Source organism: Papio anubis, chromosome 10 (assembly GCF_008728515.1).
Source record: "Papio anubis isolate 15944 chromosome 10, Panubis1.0, whole genome shotgun sequence".
Taxonomy (NCBI): Eukaryota; Metazoa; Chordata; class Mammalia; order Primates; family Cercopithecidae; genus Papio; species Papio anubis.
The window spans coordinates 117,316,019-117,334,561 of NC_044985.1; the positions used below are offsets into that span (position 1 = coordinate 117,316,019).

Below are 18,543 nucleotides of genomic sequence, written 5' to 3' on the forward strand. Positions count from 1 at the left end.
AAATTGTTTATGGGACCAAGAACCATGAACCAACTTCAAGGACCCTCTTTAAAACATTTTTTGCTGGGCTTGGTGGCTCACACCTGTAACCCCAGTACTTTGGGGAGGCTGAGGTGGGAGGACCGATTAAGCCCAGGAGTTCAAGACCAGTGTGGGCAACAAAGTGAGACAAAAATAAAAAAATGTTTAAAAACTAGCCAGGCACAGTGTGCCTGTAGTCCTAGCTACTTAGGGGCTATGGTGGGAAGATCACTTTGAGCCCAGGAGATCGAGCTTGCAGTGAGCTGTGATCATGCCACTGTACTTCAGCCCTGGGTGACAGAGCCAGACCCTGTTTAAAAAAAAAAAAAGACTGTGCAATTTCAGTTCTAGGAATTTATCCTGTAGATATACTCATATATACAAGCAAAATGGCACATATATATATTATATATGTGTGTATTATATATATGTATTTTATATATATTATATATATATTTTTTACATTGTTACTTACATCAACAAAAGACTGGAAACAGCCTAAATATTCTTCAAAAAGAGACTGGTTAAATAAATTATAGTCCTCCAAACAATGGAATATTATGAAGCTACTAAATTGAATGAGATAGCTTTACAGCATATACTTGGAGATAAAATATTAATGGAAAAAATCTAGGTACAGAATAGGCTGCCTAGCAAATAATCTTTTGTGCAAATAAAAAGGAATAAATATGTGTATGTGTGGATGTATATGCTATGTATATATACAGTGAACTATGTATTTAAAATATTTTACATGGTTAGTCTTCACATTCTCATTGTTTATTGTTTGAAATTAAGTGTTGTAACAGTAACACCTTTTATCTCTCTCTTTTTTTTTTTACTTTTAAAATTTTTATTGAAAAGAGACAGGGTTTCACCATGTTGCCCAGGCTGGTCTTGAACTCCTAAACTCAAGCGATTTGCCTGCCTTGGCCTCCCAAAGTACTGGAATTACAGGCATGAGGCACTGCACCTTGCCTACCTTTTATCTCTTAATAAACCTACTAAAATTATTCAGTAACAAAAAATGAGGTGGGAAAAACTAGCACACTTCAGTGTGTGCAAGTATGTGTGTATATTAAAAAGCACAGCCCTTTGGAAGGATGCAGAGAAAAGCAGCCGCCTGTTGGGGAGAGGATGTTGGGTGGCTGGAGCCAGAAACAGTAGGGACACTTGCTTTTCCTGGCCCAGCTTTTCATAACACTTAGAATTTTGTATCATGAGTACTGCCTATTCAAAAATTAACTTTAAAGACCATTGAACAAAATATAATAGAATTCTACAAAGTTGTGAAAAATAATAAGGTAGGTGTGTATGTGCTGATGTGAGGAGCTTCGCAAGACACAGTAAGTGAATAAAAGCAAATAAAACAAGTGTAAAACAATGTAGAGAATACTTAAAAAGGATATGCACATATTTGCCTTCAGCAAACAAATACGTGTAATGTTTTTCTCAGAAGAATACATGATGAAAAATCAGCTAACTGTGGCTCTCTCTGGAGAGAAAAGGTGTAGGAGTGATTTCTGCTCTTCATTTCATAGCCTTCTGTACTGTCTGAATTTTCTAATCATAAGCAAATAGTTATCTGAATCTTGGAATTTGGGGCCATTTGTTTCTCTTTTGGGTTCACCTTTGTGTGCATCCTCAGTTTAAAAGAAACGATATACGTTTGAGAAAGTAGTGCTATGCAATGCTTACTAAAGGGCGTGAAATGAGCCCTCTCATATGCTACTGCATATAACATCAAGGCTTTAAAGAGGTCACACCTCTGGACTTAGGAATTCCACATTTAGAACTCTTTTCAGAAGGACTCATTTCAATACTATTTATAAAAACAAAATAGTAAAAACAAGGTAAGTTTCCAACAATGAGGATATAGATGAATTAAATTAGTAAAACATTACCTTGGATATGATGATTATTTTTGGATTTTATGAGAAGGTTAAAATATAAAAAGCAGGAAATAAAAATGTTATACATAATTGATTTTAATTTTGTGTGAGAATATTTATAAGTTAGGAAACATATCTGATTGACAGCATTTGGGGAAAGTTCTCTATTCTCTTTATGACTGTCTGAATTTCCCCGTTTTCCCTAAACGAGGCTATATCATCTCTGTAATCAGGTAACAATAATTTTTACTTACGAGATGTCTATGCAGAAGTAAAATCTTACCGGAGGAGGAAGTTGTCCTTCAACTAAAAGCAAAGTATCTCCAGAACATATCAGAAGTTCTTTCAGTGTTGCATCCTGGGAAAACAGAAATGCTTTTTTGTCACTTAGACTTCTGAAAGGAACAGATCATTGGATCTTTTTAAAACCCCATGCCTCTATTATCTTTTCAAAAATTAAATGAATAATAAAGCAGATATTGAAGACACAGGAAATAAGCTAAGACTATAAAATCAGTACAGCACTATTTGTTAAACTGTGGGGCATAAGCTGTAAGTATGACAAAAGATCTGAGGCAAGGAAGCTAGATGAGATGAGAAATGAGAGACTGATTTACAGAAGATGACATTTTAATTCATCCTAAAAAGATGGGTTGGATTTGGAAAGCTAGAGAAAATAAGAAAAGGAATTTCTCATTAAAAAAAAGGACAAGGGCCAAGTTAAGGTTGATAGTAAATATGGCTTGTTTTCGTAAAGCGCTGAGGCCACACTGATTCGAGTGGAAAGTACCAGGAGGTCACACCGGACTGGAAGGGCAGGCACTAACCATAGGACGTGAAATAGAAATAAAGGAGCCACACAAGATTTCTGAGGAGATTTTCCAGATCAATTTGGCAGAAATATGCATGACATTGAAGAGGGAATGCCTGGGCCCAGGAAAGCCATAATAATTTAGGTGAGAGGCATACGAAAGCTTGGACCTGGAGCCAAGCATGGGAATGGTCACGGAAGGGGTGCAAAAGATGACAGTTTGGAGGCCGAGAGGAAACATGAAGAATGAAAGATAAGGAGGGTAAACCATATTTCACTCTTAAAGATTAGGATGGGAAAGATACCTGGCAAGGCTGGAATGAGAAGCTAGTTCCAAGGGTAATGAGTTGGCTTCTGGCTGAATTCTTTGATGCCAATTTGGGAATTAATAGAGAAGAACATGCTGAAGCTATTTGGGTAAATATATTCTTCTGACATCCAAATTTTATGTCCTAAAGATGCTTTGAGGTCCACTTCTTACTCCAGGCAGTCAAACTCCTGGCCAGGCCCCAAGAGGGGCTTCTCGCTATTGACTTACTGACTGCTAAACAGCAAAGAGCATTCCAGTGCAAGGACCCAGCATAGCTGCCTAAATCAACCTTCTGCTGGCATTCAGTGGCCCTTCTTACAGAACAGGAAGCAGGCAGGTGAAGACTGGGGAAAGGGCGGCTGACCACAGCTCCCTAAGACTCCCCAGAGAGCTTTATTTTGGGTCTACTTCTAAGGCTACGCGTTTGAACTGGGAAATATAATGCTACGTGGACCAACAAGATGACTAACCAGATTCCAACTATCCTGTGATAAAATTATTCCTAAGCCTACCCTAAGAGTTTGGCTGGATCAAGAATTTGGACCAAAGCCTAACTTAGGAATGGTTGGTAAGACAAATTCTGCCACCATTACCTTACAGAGAAACTCTGAGATCAAAACATTAAGGGGCCAAAACTTCAGAGTGTATCTATAAAATTCCTTCATGAGCTCAAATGTCATTTGTTCTGTGAAGTTCTCTTCCTTCTCATGAACTACTCCTCCTACAGGCATACTCTCATGGCAAGGGAGTTTACCACAGATGTCAGAAATGTTCCCACTGCACTGAGACTTCCCCTTTATCAAAAAACTATAGTAAGAAAAAAGTAAAATACACCCATTCATAGATAACTGTATCCTACAGAAAGTAATTAAAGCTTTCTCATGAGTGGAATGGGTACCTTGTACGAAAATATGACATAAATATAATCATATGCAAGAGTACAATGTATAGAAATCATCTTACTTCTTCACATAAAGGCTCCCCAGCTTCATAGCACCAATCCATTTTTCGTAAATGCCAGGCATCTCCTATAAAGGAGTCAAAATCGGGATTAAAAAAAAATTCAGAATATGCTTTAAGAGTGTCAGGAATGGCCCTTCTGGAAAAGTGAATATCAAAAGGGGTTAATCTGCTGATAAGTGTTCATTAGTTTTTAAGTAAATTGTCTCTTCCAGAGCATGAAAGAAATTACATTTCCTCAATTTGATTTTCTCTCTCTCCCATGAAGAACTGTATACTCATGAATAAAAACAACACTTGCTACTATTATATCAGGTTGGTGCAAAAGTAATTGTAGTTTCTGCCTTTATTTTATTTTATTTTTTTGAGACAGATTCTCACTCTGTCACCCAGGCTGGAGTATGGTGGCGCGATCTTGGCTCACCGCAACCTCCGCCTCCCTGGTTCAGGCGATTCTTCTGCCTGCCTCAGCCTCCCAAGTAGCTGAGACCACAGGCGCACACCACCATGCCTGGCTAATTTTTTTGTATTTTTAGTGGAGACAGGGTTTCACCATGTTGGCCAGGCTGGTCTCAAACTCCTGACCTCAGGTGATCTACCTGCCTCAGCCTCCCAAAGTGCTAGGATTACAGGCATGAGCCACCACACCTGGCCTGCCTTTACTTTTGATGGCAAAAACTGCAATTACTTTTGCACCAGCTTAATACAATATTTACTTTATACCTTTATTTGTGTGTACCCACATACATACACTATGTATCAGTATACATATATGAACATACATACATAAGTATAGAATCCCTTCTCAAAGCATTATTGAGTTTTATTTCAGTGTCTTGGCCGAAAATAGATGCTAACATTGCCCAGCAACTGTCAATATGTACAAGAAAATTATTCCTATATACTTAGAAGTTAATCTAACAAAAACATAGTGCTAGTGCTTTCTGAATAGCATTTTAATACAGTTGGTATAAGTTAATATTTATACATGTTAAATTGACTTTAATCAAAGAGTTGTTTTTCAGAATACTTGCTGCACTAGTGAAATGAGAAGATAATTTTTTGCTTTTTTAATCCGAATAGGCAAGCAAAGAGACTTTTTGGGGTTGGGAAGAAAGTTAAACGCAGTAAAAGAAAGAAATCCTGGTTATTAAAAATAATAGCAATGTTTATGAACACAAAACTCCCCCTACTCACCAAAAACATGAAATAGCCAAAGAATAAAACAGATCTCATATTTATCGGCACAGGCCACAGTTTTTGAATCCCTATACTCTTGTTTGCAGACCTTCTTTATCGATAGTTCTAGTTTTTTCTTTTTTCTTTTTTTTTTTTCTGAGACAGGATTTTACTCCTGTCTGGAGTGCAATGATGCGATCTCAGCTCCCTGCAACCTCCGCCTTTCAGGCTCGTGATTCTCCTGTTTTAGCCTCCTGAGTAGCTGGGACTACAGGTGCACACCACTGTACCCTGCTAATTTTTGTATTTTTTGTAGAGGTGGGGTTTCGCCATGTTGCCCAAGCTGGTCTCGAACTCATGGGCTCAAGTGATCCACCCTCCCCGGCCTCCCAAATTGTTGGGATTACAGGCATGAGCCACTGCGCCCAGCCAAGTTCTAGCTTTAAATACAGAAAAGTTTACATTAATTAAAAAACTCAATTTAAGTACCTTTAAGAAGCCACCAGTAAGTTAAAAGTGAACACTATTACTTCACGGTACAGCATGGTGAAAAGAACTTGGGTTGTGAAAACAGAATGACCTAGATACTTGCTGTATAACTCTGGGGAAACCATTTCACCTTTCTTAGCCTTTGCTTCCTCATCTATAAAGTGGGCATGTGTGATAACCCCTGCATGGTAGGACTGCTGTCGAGGTTAAGTGAGACGTTGCGTGTAACTTCTAGAAGAATGTCCTGCATCCAGAGCATCTTAACTTCCTTTCCAGATAACAAAGCTACGGGCCTCCAAGTTAATGAAGTCTGAGAACAGCAAAGTGTTCTACTGAAATCAGAATGAGGTCTCATCAAACTCATTAACATGATCTCACCTGGAAAGCTGCTTCAGTTATCTTAGATTTATTTTTTTCATTCATTTTACATTCCCTCACCTATACCACAAAAATACTGATATGAAACAGAATGCACTGAAATTTAGAATCAATGAAACTGAAAAGAATCAGTGGAAGACCTGTGTAGCTCCAGGTGGTATACATCTTAGTGTTATTTCTTTTTATTTTTTATTTTTATTTTAAGTTCTGGGGTACATGTGCAGGATGTGCAGGTCTGTTACATAGGTAAACGTGTGCCACGGTGGTTTGCTGCACCTATCAACCCATCACCTAGGTATTAAGCCTAGAATGTATTAGCAATTTTTCCTGATGCTCTCCCTCCCCAACCCCCACACCCCCCCTACACCAGCAGGCCCTGGTGTGTGTTATTCCCTTCCCTACGTCATTGTGTTCTCATTGTTTGGTTCCCACTTATAAGTGAGAACATGTGGTGTCTACTTTTCTGTTCCTGCATTAGTGTGCTGAGGATAATGACTTCCAGCTCCATCCATGACCCTGCAAAGGACATGATCTCATTCCTTTCTATAGCTGCATAGTATTCCACGGTGTATATATGTACTACATTGTCTTTATCCAGTCTATTATTGATGGGCATTTGGGTTGATTCCATGTCTTTGCTATTGTGAATAGTGCTGCAATGAACATACACGTGCATGTATCTTTATAATAGAATGATTTATATTCCTTCGGGTATATACCCAGTAATGGGATGGCTGGATCAATGGCATTTCTGGTTTTAGGTCTTTGAGGAGTTGCCACACTGTCTTCCACAATGGTTGGCCTAATTTACACTCCTACCAACACTGTAAAACATTCCTACTTTGTACCTTTGCTGGATCCTATCTAAGTTCTCTACTCAGAGCTATACCACTAGTTTTCTTTCAGCATGCCAACAAGAACCAGGAGAATTCATTATGTACATACGGAAGTGTAAACTACTTTTTATTTCTCCACACCCTGTAAATTTTTTTTCCTATAACCCTGGAGAAAAAAATTGTCAAAAAATTTTTATCAGGCTTTTAAGTAATATGTCATCATGGTAAGTAACTTACCTTGTAGGCCAGATTTCTCCAGCATTAACTTTAAACACTGTAAAGAAAAACAATGTCCAATGTTAGTTTTCTGTTTCTGAATTACAGTTCTAGGACAAATACCCTTTTCGGACCCTAGGTCTATTTAAGTCTGACTATATTTAATGATTCTTGAATAGGTAAAGATAGACATAGTTAAGAAGATAATACGCGAGTCAGCTTTCCTTTCTAAGGGCTAGATGGCGCCAATTCAGGACGAGGAAAAAACAATTTCCAGTGTTTGCAAGCAGGACTTAGTTCAAAGTTTCATCCACCAACTCCCAGATTTGAACCATGACTTTCTTCCTATAAGGATTAACTGTGTGTCTTTGGCCAGATATGATTAATCAAGCTAATTTCATAGACATTAAACTCTGAATCCTGTAACAGTAGATTAGCCTTTATTTAGCATCCATGAAACACAACTGATCATAGCATCCATGACACACAACTGACCATATTAAAACTCACAAGAATTGTGCAAGCTGTGATGTCATGGCATAATGCAAAAATGAGACAATATTAACAAAAGTTTAACTGAAACAAAAATAATAATTAAAACAATTTCTTGAGGGAAAAACATTGCTAATTAAATCTTGGACAAGTGAGCAAATACAATTTGATTTCTATTACACTAGAGCAAAAGAGAGCAAAAATAAGGATAGTCATTGCTGTACTGTTTGTAATAAGAGAAAAATGGCAAAAAAAAAAAAAAAAACCCCACCAAAATACACATTAATGGGAGATTTTTTAAAAAGTAGGAAATGTCTTAAAGCAGTTCAAAGAAAAAAACAGATTCATATATATTGATCTTAAAAGATCTTTAAAATATTTTAAGTGAAACAAATTTATAGTATAAAACACGCAAAGTGATCCCATTTATAATTTAAAAGAAATCACAGAAGCAAAGCACACTCTGCAATTCTGTATGTACGTACATAGACACATGCTGGTATAGGCACAGCAAAGGTCTGGAGGGACACACACTCTACTGATGTGAATAAGATGATGTTATCTGATTGCAACAGTGACTTCTAGACAAAGGACTAGAATAGAGTGGTAACCAAGGGGGACTGTTAATCCCCTAGAAGTTTAAAAAGTGAGAAGAAATCCATGATTACTTGTATGATAAAAAATAAAAGAAGGCTTTAAAATGTAATTATAGAATGTTTAGAAAATGACAATAAAAACATAGTATACTAAAAGATGGTGGGTGAATGAAAGCAAGCTTATTATTCTAAGAAAACTGAAAGTCTTAAATATTGTATTTAAGAAAAACAATCAAATAATGGAGCAATCAACTTAATTGTGTTTTAGGAAGGGGAAACAGAGCATAAAGGCCTTATTTCAGAAACAGCAAGGAGGCCAGTGTGGCTGGAGCAGAGTAAGTAAGAGGGGGAAATGGTTGGAGGTTTGAAAATAAAACAAAAATGATACCAGAGAACCAGATGACATAGGCCCTTGTACAGACATTCTCTTTCTTTCAGGTATGTTTCAGGGAGAAGAGGAGTTTTCCTGTGAATATGTTCTAGGTTTGGATGATTGTTAGACAATCAAGTGGCAGTTGGATGTTCTGGGGCGAGATCCTGTCTAAGAACTGGGCAGCGGAACGCTCAAAGATAGAGAAGGAGACAGCAAACTGAGAAGGGTAGGCCAGTGGGATATAAGAAAAACCTGGAGTTGTGGCCTTCTGGAGCCCAGTGACAAAAGTGTTTCAAAGAAGACAGTCATTAGCTACATCGAATGTTGCTGAGAGAGCAAGTAAGATGAAGAGTAAAAACTGCTCACTGGACATAGTAATGTGGAGGCCACTAATGACCCTGACATAAGCTATTTCAGTGACATAGCAAGGAACAAGTCTGCCTGCAAGGGGTTCAACAGAGTACAGAAAGGAAGATAGATAACTTTTGAAAAGTTTTGTGGCTTCTTTCCTTGAAATTAAAAAAATGTAAAGTTAAAAAGTCCAGTGAAAATCTGGGAAAATACCTGCAGAAAATAGTAAAATGATCCTCAAATACCCATCACCCAGTCCCAATTATAGGTTGAGTATCCCTTATTTGAAATACTTAGGACTAGAAGTGTTTCAAATTTTGGATTTTAAAAATTTTTTTGGAATCTCTGCATTATACTTACCAGCTAAGCAAACTTAATCCAAAAATCTAAATCTGAAATGCTCCAATGAGCATTTTCTTTGAGTGTCATGTCAAAGGGTCAAAAAGTGCTCAAAAAGTTTTGGATTTTGCAATCTGGCGGTGGCCCTGCCTCCCCAGAGAGAGTGCTGCACAGCTGCCTGGCCCACACATGCCTGCACCCAGCCCAATAGCAAGTGTGGCAGTATCCCCTCCCCAGAGAGACCAACACACAGCTATGCTCAGGTTGTGCTTGGTCTCAGCACAAACCAGCACCCTTTCCTCCACCAAACCATGTCACCTCTGTCACAAACACCCATAACTTAGGCAATTGAGGCAATTGCACACATCATTAATGAGGATTACAGCTGAAGAACTGCTGTAGGGATCATGCTACTGAACCCACCAAGAACCAAAGCCAACAACACATCATTTCCAACAGACACCCTAGAATCCATCTATAGGAAAAAGCTCCTCCCCACAAAAGATACTCTATAAAATTGGAAAAAATACGTGTTCAAGTAAATGTGAAGATATCAACATAAGACAGGAAACATGAAGGGCCAAGGAAAGATGATATTCTGAAAGGAACACAGTAAGTCTCCAGTAACAAACCCTGAAGAAAAGTATATATGAAATGCCTGAAGAGAAATTCAAAACAATGATCTTAAGGAGATTCATAAACAAGAGAATATAGACAAACAATCTAAAATTCAACAAAATCAGAAAAAATAATTAATATCTGAATCAGAAATTCATCAGAGAAAGAATTTCTGAACTTGAAGACAGGTCTTTTAAAATGACCCAGTCAGAAGAATAAAAAGAATTAACAATTTAAAAAGAATGAAGAAAACCTACAGGACCAACAAGACACCATTAAATAAACAAATTTTCTCATCATAGAAGTGCCAGGGAGAGAATGACAAAAGACACAGAAAATCTATTTAATTAAATAATAGGGGAAAAATTCCCAAGTCCGGGAGAGATATGGACATCCAGATCCAGAAAACTCATAGGTTCCCCAATTAGATTCAGCACAAAAGGATCCACTTTGGGAACTTTGTAATAAGACTCTCAAAAGTTAAAGACAAAAAGAGAATTCTGAAAGCTACAAGAGAAAAGCATTAAGTCACATATAAGGGAATCCCCAGTAGACCATCAGTGGATTTCTTAGCAGAAACCTTGCAGGCCAGAAGAAAATAGGGGTAATATAGGAAAGAAAAAACACCATCAGCCAAGAATATTATATCCGGAAAAGCTATCCTTCAGAAATGAAGGTGAGATAAAAATCTCAGATAAGCAAAAGCTAAAGGAATTTATCACCACTAGACCAATCTTACAAGAAAATACTTAAGGGAGTGCTACAACTGGAAACAAAAGGATGACAATTACTATCATGAAAAAACAATAAAATATAAAACTCACAAGTATAGGTAAATTCATAATCATACTCAGAATACCCCAGTGTTGCAATGGTGCTGTATAAATCTATCAATCCTCTTCCATGAAGGTTTAAAGTCAAAACAGTCAAAAACAACATCAGTTACAATTAGTGGTTAAGGACACAATAAAGATGTAAACTAAGGCAATAAAAATATAAATTGTAGAGGGAAGGGAAAAAATTCTAGAGTATTTTTATATGAACAAAGTTGAGTTGGATACAGCTTAAAATAGTCTATTATAAGTACAAGACTGTTTATCTTAGCACCACAGTAACCACAAAGAAAGAAATGACAGCAAATACACAAATAAGAAAGAGAAAAGAAACAAAGCTTAGCACCATAGACAACCATCAAACCACAGAAGTAAACAACCAGAAAGGAAGAAAAAGATCTACAAAACAACCAGAAAACCATTAACAAAATGGCAGGAGTAAGTTCTTACTTATCAATAATAACCTTGATTAAATTCTTCAATTAAAAGATATAGAGTAACAGAATGGGTTAAAAAAAAGAAGACCCAACTATATATGTTTCCTGAAAAGGACTCACACTGTTAAAGACAAACACAGACTGAAAGTGAAGGGATGGAAAAAGATAGTCCACGCAAATAGAAACCAAAAGTGAGCAAGAATAGCTACATTTATGTCAGATAAAATAGACTTTAACTCAAAAACTGCGAAAGGTCATTATAATTGATAATGGTCACTGTAGAAGATCATTATATAATAACTTACTATACAATCTATAATGAAAAAAGGGATTCAACAAGAGGATATAATAATTGTAAATATATATGCAAACACCACCAGAACACCCAAATACATAAAGCAAATATTATTAGACCTCTAGGGGGACAAGACTGCAATACAATAATAATAGGGACTTCAACACCCCACTTTCAATAATGGAAAGATCATCGAGACAGAAAACCAACAAAGAAACATTAAACTTAAACTGTACCATAGACCAAATGGAGCTAACAGATATTTATAGAACATTCCATCAACAGCTGCAGGATACACATTCTTGTCAACTGCACAGAGAACATTATCCATGATAGATCATACATTAGACCACAAAACAAGTCTTAATACATTTAAGAAGACAGAGATCATATCAAGTGTCTTCTCTAACCACAATGGTATAAAACTAGAAATCAAAAAGAAAAACTTTAAAACCTTACAAATACATGGAAATTAAACATGACCAATAATAATAATAACCAATGAGTCAATGAAGAAAGTAAAAGAGAAATTTTAAAATGCCTTGAGACTAAAATAGAAATGTATTATACCAAAACCTATGGGATACAGCAAAAACAGTTCTAAGAGGGAAGTTCACAGCAATAGATGCCTAGATCAAAAATGAAGAAAGATTTCTAATAAACAACCTAATCATGAACCTCAAGGAACTAGAAACATAAGAACAAGCTAAACCCAAAAGAAGTAGAAGAGAATAATAAAGCTCAGCGCAGAAATAAACAAAGTAGGAACTAATAAAACAATTCAAAAGAGCAACGAAATTAAAAACTGGTTCTTTTAATAGATAAGATTGGCAAATCTTTAGCTAGACTAAGAAAAAAAGAGTGAAGACTCAAAGTCAGAGATGCAAATCAGACATTACAATTGATACCATAGAAATACAAAGGATCATAAGAGACTACTATGAACAACTACTTGCCAATAAATTTAAAAACACAGAAGAAATGGATAAATTCCTGGACATATACAATATACTAAGATTAAACGATGAAGAAATAGAAAATCTGTACAGGCCAACAAGTGAGAAAATGCTTTCAGTAATAAAGTCTTTCACCAAAGAAAAGCCGAGGACCTAATGGCTTCACTGCTGAATTCTACCAAACATTTAAAGAATACCAATTTTCCTCAAACTACTCCAGAAAATTGAAAAGTTGTGGATATTTAAAAACTCATTTTATGAGGCCAGCATTATCCTGATTCCAAAACCAGGTGTAGATTCAACAACAACAACAAAAAGAAAACTATAGGCCAATATCCCTGATGAACACAGATGTAAAAACTGTCAACAAGATATTAGCAAACTGAATTTAACAAGCACATTAAAAAGACCATGCACAATTATCAAGTAGTATTCATCCCAAAGATGAAAAAATTCATATGGAACCATAAAAAAACCCAAATAGTCAAAGCAATTCTGAGCAAAAAGAACAGAGCTGGAGGAACCATACTACCTTACTTCAAAATATACTACAAAGCAACAGTAACCAAAACAGCATGGTACTGGCAAAAAGTCTGACACATAGGCCAATGCACCAGAATAAAGAGTCCAGAAATAAATTCACATACTTAACAGCCAACTGATTTTTGATAGATGTGCCAAGAACACACATTGGGAAAATGATAGTCTCTTCAACAAATGGTTCTGGGAAAACTGGATCTCCATATCTAGAAAAATGAGACTAGATTCCCTAACTCTCACTAAATACAAAAATCAGCTCAAATGATTTAAATACTTAAATGTAAAACCCAAAACAATGAAACCACTAAAGGAAAACATAGGAGGAACACTTTATGACGCTGGGTTAGGCAAGAATTTTTAAAATAAGCTTTTGTTGCCTCAAAAGCATAGGCAACAAAAGAACACAGACAAATGGGATTACATCAAACTAAAAAGCTTTTGTACAGCAAAAGAAACAACAGAGTAAAGAGACAACCTACAGATTGGGAGAATATGTTTGCAAAGTATAAATCTAACAAAGGGGGCTAGGCATGGTGGTTCACATCTGTTATCCTAGCACTTTGGGAGGCCGAGACGGGCAGATCACTTGAGTTCAAGAGTTCAAGAACAGCCTGGGCAACATGGTGAGACACTATCTCTACCGAAAATACAAAAAAAAAAGAAAAAAATAGCTGGGCATTGTGGCATATGCCTGTGATTCCAGCTACTTGGGAGACTGAGATGGAAGGATCACTTGAGCCCTGGTGGTGGAGGTTGTAGTCAGCTGAGATCACACCACTGCATGTCAGCCTAGGTGACAGAGTGAGACTGTCTTAAAAAAAAAAAAAAATCTAGCAAAGAGTTAATATCCAGAATATATTATATAAGGAACTTAAACAATTAAACAGAAAAAAAAAATTCTAATTTAAAAATTGGCAAAAGACTAATAGTAAACATTTCTCAAAAGACACACAAATGGCCAACAGGTACACATGCAAAAAATGCTCAACATCACTAATCATAAAGGAAATGTAAATCAAAACCACAATGAGGTACCATCTCGTTCCAGTTAGAATGGCTACTATCAAAAAAAAAAAAAGAAAATATGTATTTACAAGAATGTGGTGAAAAGGGAACATTTATGCACTGTTGGTGAGACTGTAAATTAGTACGGCCATTATAGAAAACAGTACGGAGGTTCCTCACAAAATTAAACATAGAACTATCATGTGATTCACCAATCCCACTACTGGGTATGTATCCAAAGGGTATGAAATCAGTATGTCAGAGAGATATCTGCACTGCCATGTTTACTGGAGCATTATTTACAATTGCCAAGATACTGAATCAACCTAAGCATCCAACAATGGATGAATAGGTAAGGAAAATGTGGTATATATACACAAACTAATAGAGTACTATTCAGCCATAAAAAAGAATAAAATCCTGTTATTTGTGACAACATGGATGAACCTAGAAGACATCACGTTAAGTGAAAGAAGCCAGGCACAGAAAGGCCTATCCGTAATATGACCTCATTCATATGTGGAATCCTAAAAAAAAAAAAGAGTTGACATTATAGAAGCAGAAAGTAAAACAGTAGTTACTAGTGACTGAGGGGGAGATGTAAGGGGAGGATGCGAGAGGGTGGTCAACAGGTACAAAGTTACAATCTAATAGGAGGAATAAGCTCTACTGTTCTATTGCACGGTAGGGTGATGATGGTTAATAGTAAGGATTGTATATTAAAAAATAGTTAGAAAAGCTCTTGAATGTTCTCACCAGCAAGAAATGCTAAATGCATGAGGTAATGAGTATGCTAAATACCCTGATTTAATCATTATACAACATACATATGTACCAGAATATTAAAATGTGTCTCATAAATATGTGTCAATTTAATTTTTTAAAAAATAGTTTCAGATTGTGGAGCATTTTGAATTTTGGGATCAGGGATGCTTAGCTTGTATTGCCATGGCCAGTTTTATGTGTCAGTAACCCACTCACTTCCCCTGCCCTTGCCTCAGATTTTTTTGAAGCAAATGCCAGATATATAATTTCATTTGTAAATATTTATTATGCATCTCTAAAAGACAAAGATTTTTAAAAACCTACAATGATTATGACAGCTAAAAAATTAAGAATTCTTTAATATCAACAAATATCCAACTAATGTTCAAATTTCTCTACTTTCTGTTAAATTATTACTAAAGTTCCTTTGGCTTGAATTAGGGTCCCAATAAAGTCCATACATTGCAACTGGTTGCTATGTCTTTTAAGCCTCTTTTGACCTATAGGTTGTCCTCATCTCCTGCAATTTATCTGTTGTAGAAGAGTTTTCTGATCTACATTCGGCTAATTGCAGACCTGTGATGAATTTAACCTGCTCCTATGCCTCCTGTATTTCCTATAAACTGGTAGTTAGACCTAGAGGCTTATTCAGACTCAGGTCCAGTTGTTTGGTTTTTTTGCAATAAGGGCATGGGGTATTGTTCTGAATTTCTGTTTTTTTTTTTTTTTTTTTTTTTTTTTTTTGGGACGGAGTCTCGCTCTGTCACCCAGGCTGGAGTGCAGTGGCCGGATCTCAGCTCACTGCAAGCTCCGCCTCCCGGGTTCAACACCATTCTCCTGCCTCAGCCTCCCGATTAGCTGGGACTACAGGCGCCTGCCACCTCGCCCGGCTAAATTTTTTGTATTTTTAGTAGAGACGGGGTTTCACTGTGTTAGCCAGGATGGTCTCGATCTCCTGACCTCGTGATCCGCCCGTCTCGGCCTCCCAAAGTGCTGGGATTACAGGCTTGAGCCACCGCGCCCGGCCCAATTTGTTCTGAATTTCTATGTTGCCTGAGTGTTGCTCTTTTTTGGGTTAGCAATCTTTGAGGATCATTGCCTAGGTTCATTAATTTATTAGGAGTTGAAAAAATGTAAAATTCTAAAATGCCTTCTTCATTTATTAGTTGGAATATGTTTATAAATAAAACTTATTATCTGCTTAGCTACCCTGGGATATAGTTTGCAAGGGAAAAACAGGAAAAAAAAAAAAATGCTTTATTTTTTACCTTTATGGTTGCCTAGCATCCATTATAGGTAACAGTGCATATTTTTGTATAGGATCATTATGAACTCACAGATTTACAGATTTTATGTACTTGTTTCAATTAATTTTTGTTATTTTTCTCACTGACGTTCAAATTGTCTCATCTTTGACTAGTGAGCTCCTCAATCTCTTTGATAATTCCAATAGTCTTTGTTAGCGGCTTCACTGCTTTCTGTGATGGTAAGATGTTTCAGGCTCATCTTAGACATTTCCTGACCTAGATACATAACCAGCCATTATTCTAAGATGCCCTGGTTCCTGTTCGTAGAAAATGGTATTTGGCAGCCATAATCTGGGCGCTAGGGGTACTCTGCTGCTACCAGGCTGGTCACTCTTTCTAACTTGCATCAATGGACAGAGCTGGAAAAAAATTTTTTTAAGAAAAAATACATGAAGTTCATTCAGACTTTTCTATTTCAAATTCAGGAGAACAGGTTTTTTTTTTAAACCACATTGATTTTATTTGTCTCTCTGTTTTCCAATACTAAAGGTCTAAGTTCTCAATAACAGCAATATAATTATTCACTTTATCACATACACACATATATACAAACATTCATACCACTGTGTGTGTATATAAATACTAGAAAAAATATGCCAACATGTTAATATTGGTAGCATAAAGGATAATGAGAGGTTTTCATTTTTTTCTTTTAATCAATTCCTGCATATTCAACATTTCTGTTAATAAAAAAGTATTATTGATAAAAAGAAAAAAAATTGTAATCATTTAAAATTTCCAGTAGAGGCCGAATGGAGTGGCTCACGCCTGTAATCCCAGCACTTTGGGAGGCCGAGGCGGGTGGATCACTTGAGGTCAGGAGTTTGAGACCAGCCTGGTCAACATGGAAAACCCCATCTCTGCTAAAAATACAAAAATTAGTCAGGTGTGGTAGCAGGTAACTGTAATCCCAGCTACTCAGGAGGCTGAGGCAGCAGAATCGCTTGAACCCGGGAGGCAGAGGTTGCAGTGAGCTGAGATCATGCCACTGTACTCCAGCCTGGGGTGACAGAGTTCAGACTCTGTCTAAAAAAAAAAAAAATCCAGTTGGTTCACCAATTTTCAAGCTCCCAAAATAAAATAATTCCTCTAGTGAGTACATATAATTCTCTGAAGTATATTATATTAGGCCTAGTTTAGGACCTCCAGATCTTAACACAGGATACCACTGTTTCTCACAGCAAACATACAAACACACACAGCCTCTGAAAACAAAGGGTAAAATTACTTACATCTCTCACAGATATTGTTTCTTCTACTATAATTTCCATTTCTGTCCCAGGTTGAATGTCACTCCCCATTGCAAAAAACAGGAACAACTAACATCAAGACAGACGTGTAAATGCAATTTAATCTGAACTTAAAAATCCAATAAACGTATTATTTACTTTCAAAAATGTAAAGCCAAGGGCCCATGAAACTTTAACAAAAAATCCCAATTTATATGAAAATATGACTATGATTAGTAACTTAATGTTACAATTTAAGCAATAATTTTGCCTACCCAGAAGTATAAACTTGCTTCACCATCAATGTTTTTTACTCCTAATAAATGTCTCTCACATACACTACTTATTTTTCTTTCTTTTTTTTTTTGAGATGGAGTTTTGCTCTTGTGGCTCAGGCTGGAGTGCAGTGGAGTGATCTTGGCTCACTGCAACCTCTGCCTCCCAAGTTCAAGTGATTCTCCTGCCTCAGCCACCCATGTAGCTGGGATTCCAGGTGCGTGCCACTAGGCCTGGCTAATTTTTTATATTTTTAGTAGAGGCAGGGTTTCACCATGTTGGCCAGGCTGGTCTTGAACTCCTGACTTCAGGTGATCTACCCGCCTCAGCCTCCTAAAGGGTTGGGGTTACAGATGTGAGCCACCATGCCCAGCCAACATATACTATGTCTTCTACTATGATCTCCATCTCTGTCTCGATCACTCCCAAAAGGAATTTGTAATTACTATACACAATTAGTATTAATAAGCTTTTTCTGAGTCACTTGGTTATGATTTTATTTTCTGCCAAGCGATTCAAATATTACAATTCTCAAGACTCCAAAGGAAAAATACAAATCTGATCTCTTATTCCGTTCCTTATAGCCCTGCTTTTCCTTTCTAACTCAGCCTCACTTGTCAGTTTTCCCTCCTATCAGCTTGTCATGCACTACTATTTGCTAGAGTTCAGGGGAAAGCAAATTAAGGGGGAAGTGGTTGGGAAAGTAATGAAGTGAATTTGGGAACCACAGACAACCTGACTTGAGTCCAGATTACCCTGCTACAGGGTATTTACAATAAGAATATCCTTATGATTTCTCCACTGTAATAAGCTGATTAGCTTCTTACAAATGGCTTCTGGCAAAGGTCAAACCTGATGGTGTTTTATACTGAAAACGGACACTGATAAAGACAAGGGGAAAGGGAGGCTGCTCTCAGACTATTATATTAGTGCAGAGAGTAATTAAGTCCAAAATTAATAAACTGTGTTTCATTAAACCTAAAACGCTACTGACTGTTATACTTACTATTTTCTGTACCAGTGCTAGCTATAACTGCAG

The 18,543-nt window shown here is 36.8% G+C and overlaps 1 protein-coding gene across 5 annotated transcripts in view; it reads right to left on the reverse strand.

Annotated features, from left to right (window-relative positions):
- USP40 (ubiquitin specific peptidase 40) overlaps positions 1-18,543 on the reverse strand; it is a 94,722-nt gene that overhangs the window by 22,157 nt on the left and 54,022 nt on the right. For all 5 annotated transcript variants that reach the window (XR_004176657.1, XR_004176656.1, XM_031651618.1 and 2 more), the window contains 4 exons: positions 17,232-17,318; positions 7,114-7,150; positions 3,998-4,062; positions 2,197-2,271 (listed from right to left, as the gene is read on the reverse strand). Coding sequence is in view for 3 of the 5 variants with exons in the window: in XM_031651618.1 (XP_031507478.1) it covers positions 2,197-2,271; positions 3,998-4,062; positions 7,114-7,150; positions 17,232-17,318 (264 nt within the window). In the remaining 2 variants the exon portion in view is untranslated. The remainder of the gene's footprint in view (positions 1-2,196; positions 2,272-3,997; positions 4,063-7,113; positions 7,151-17,231; positions 17,319-18,543) is intronic.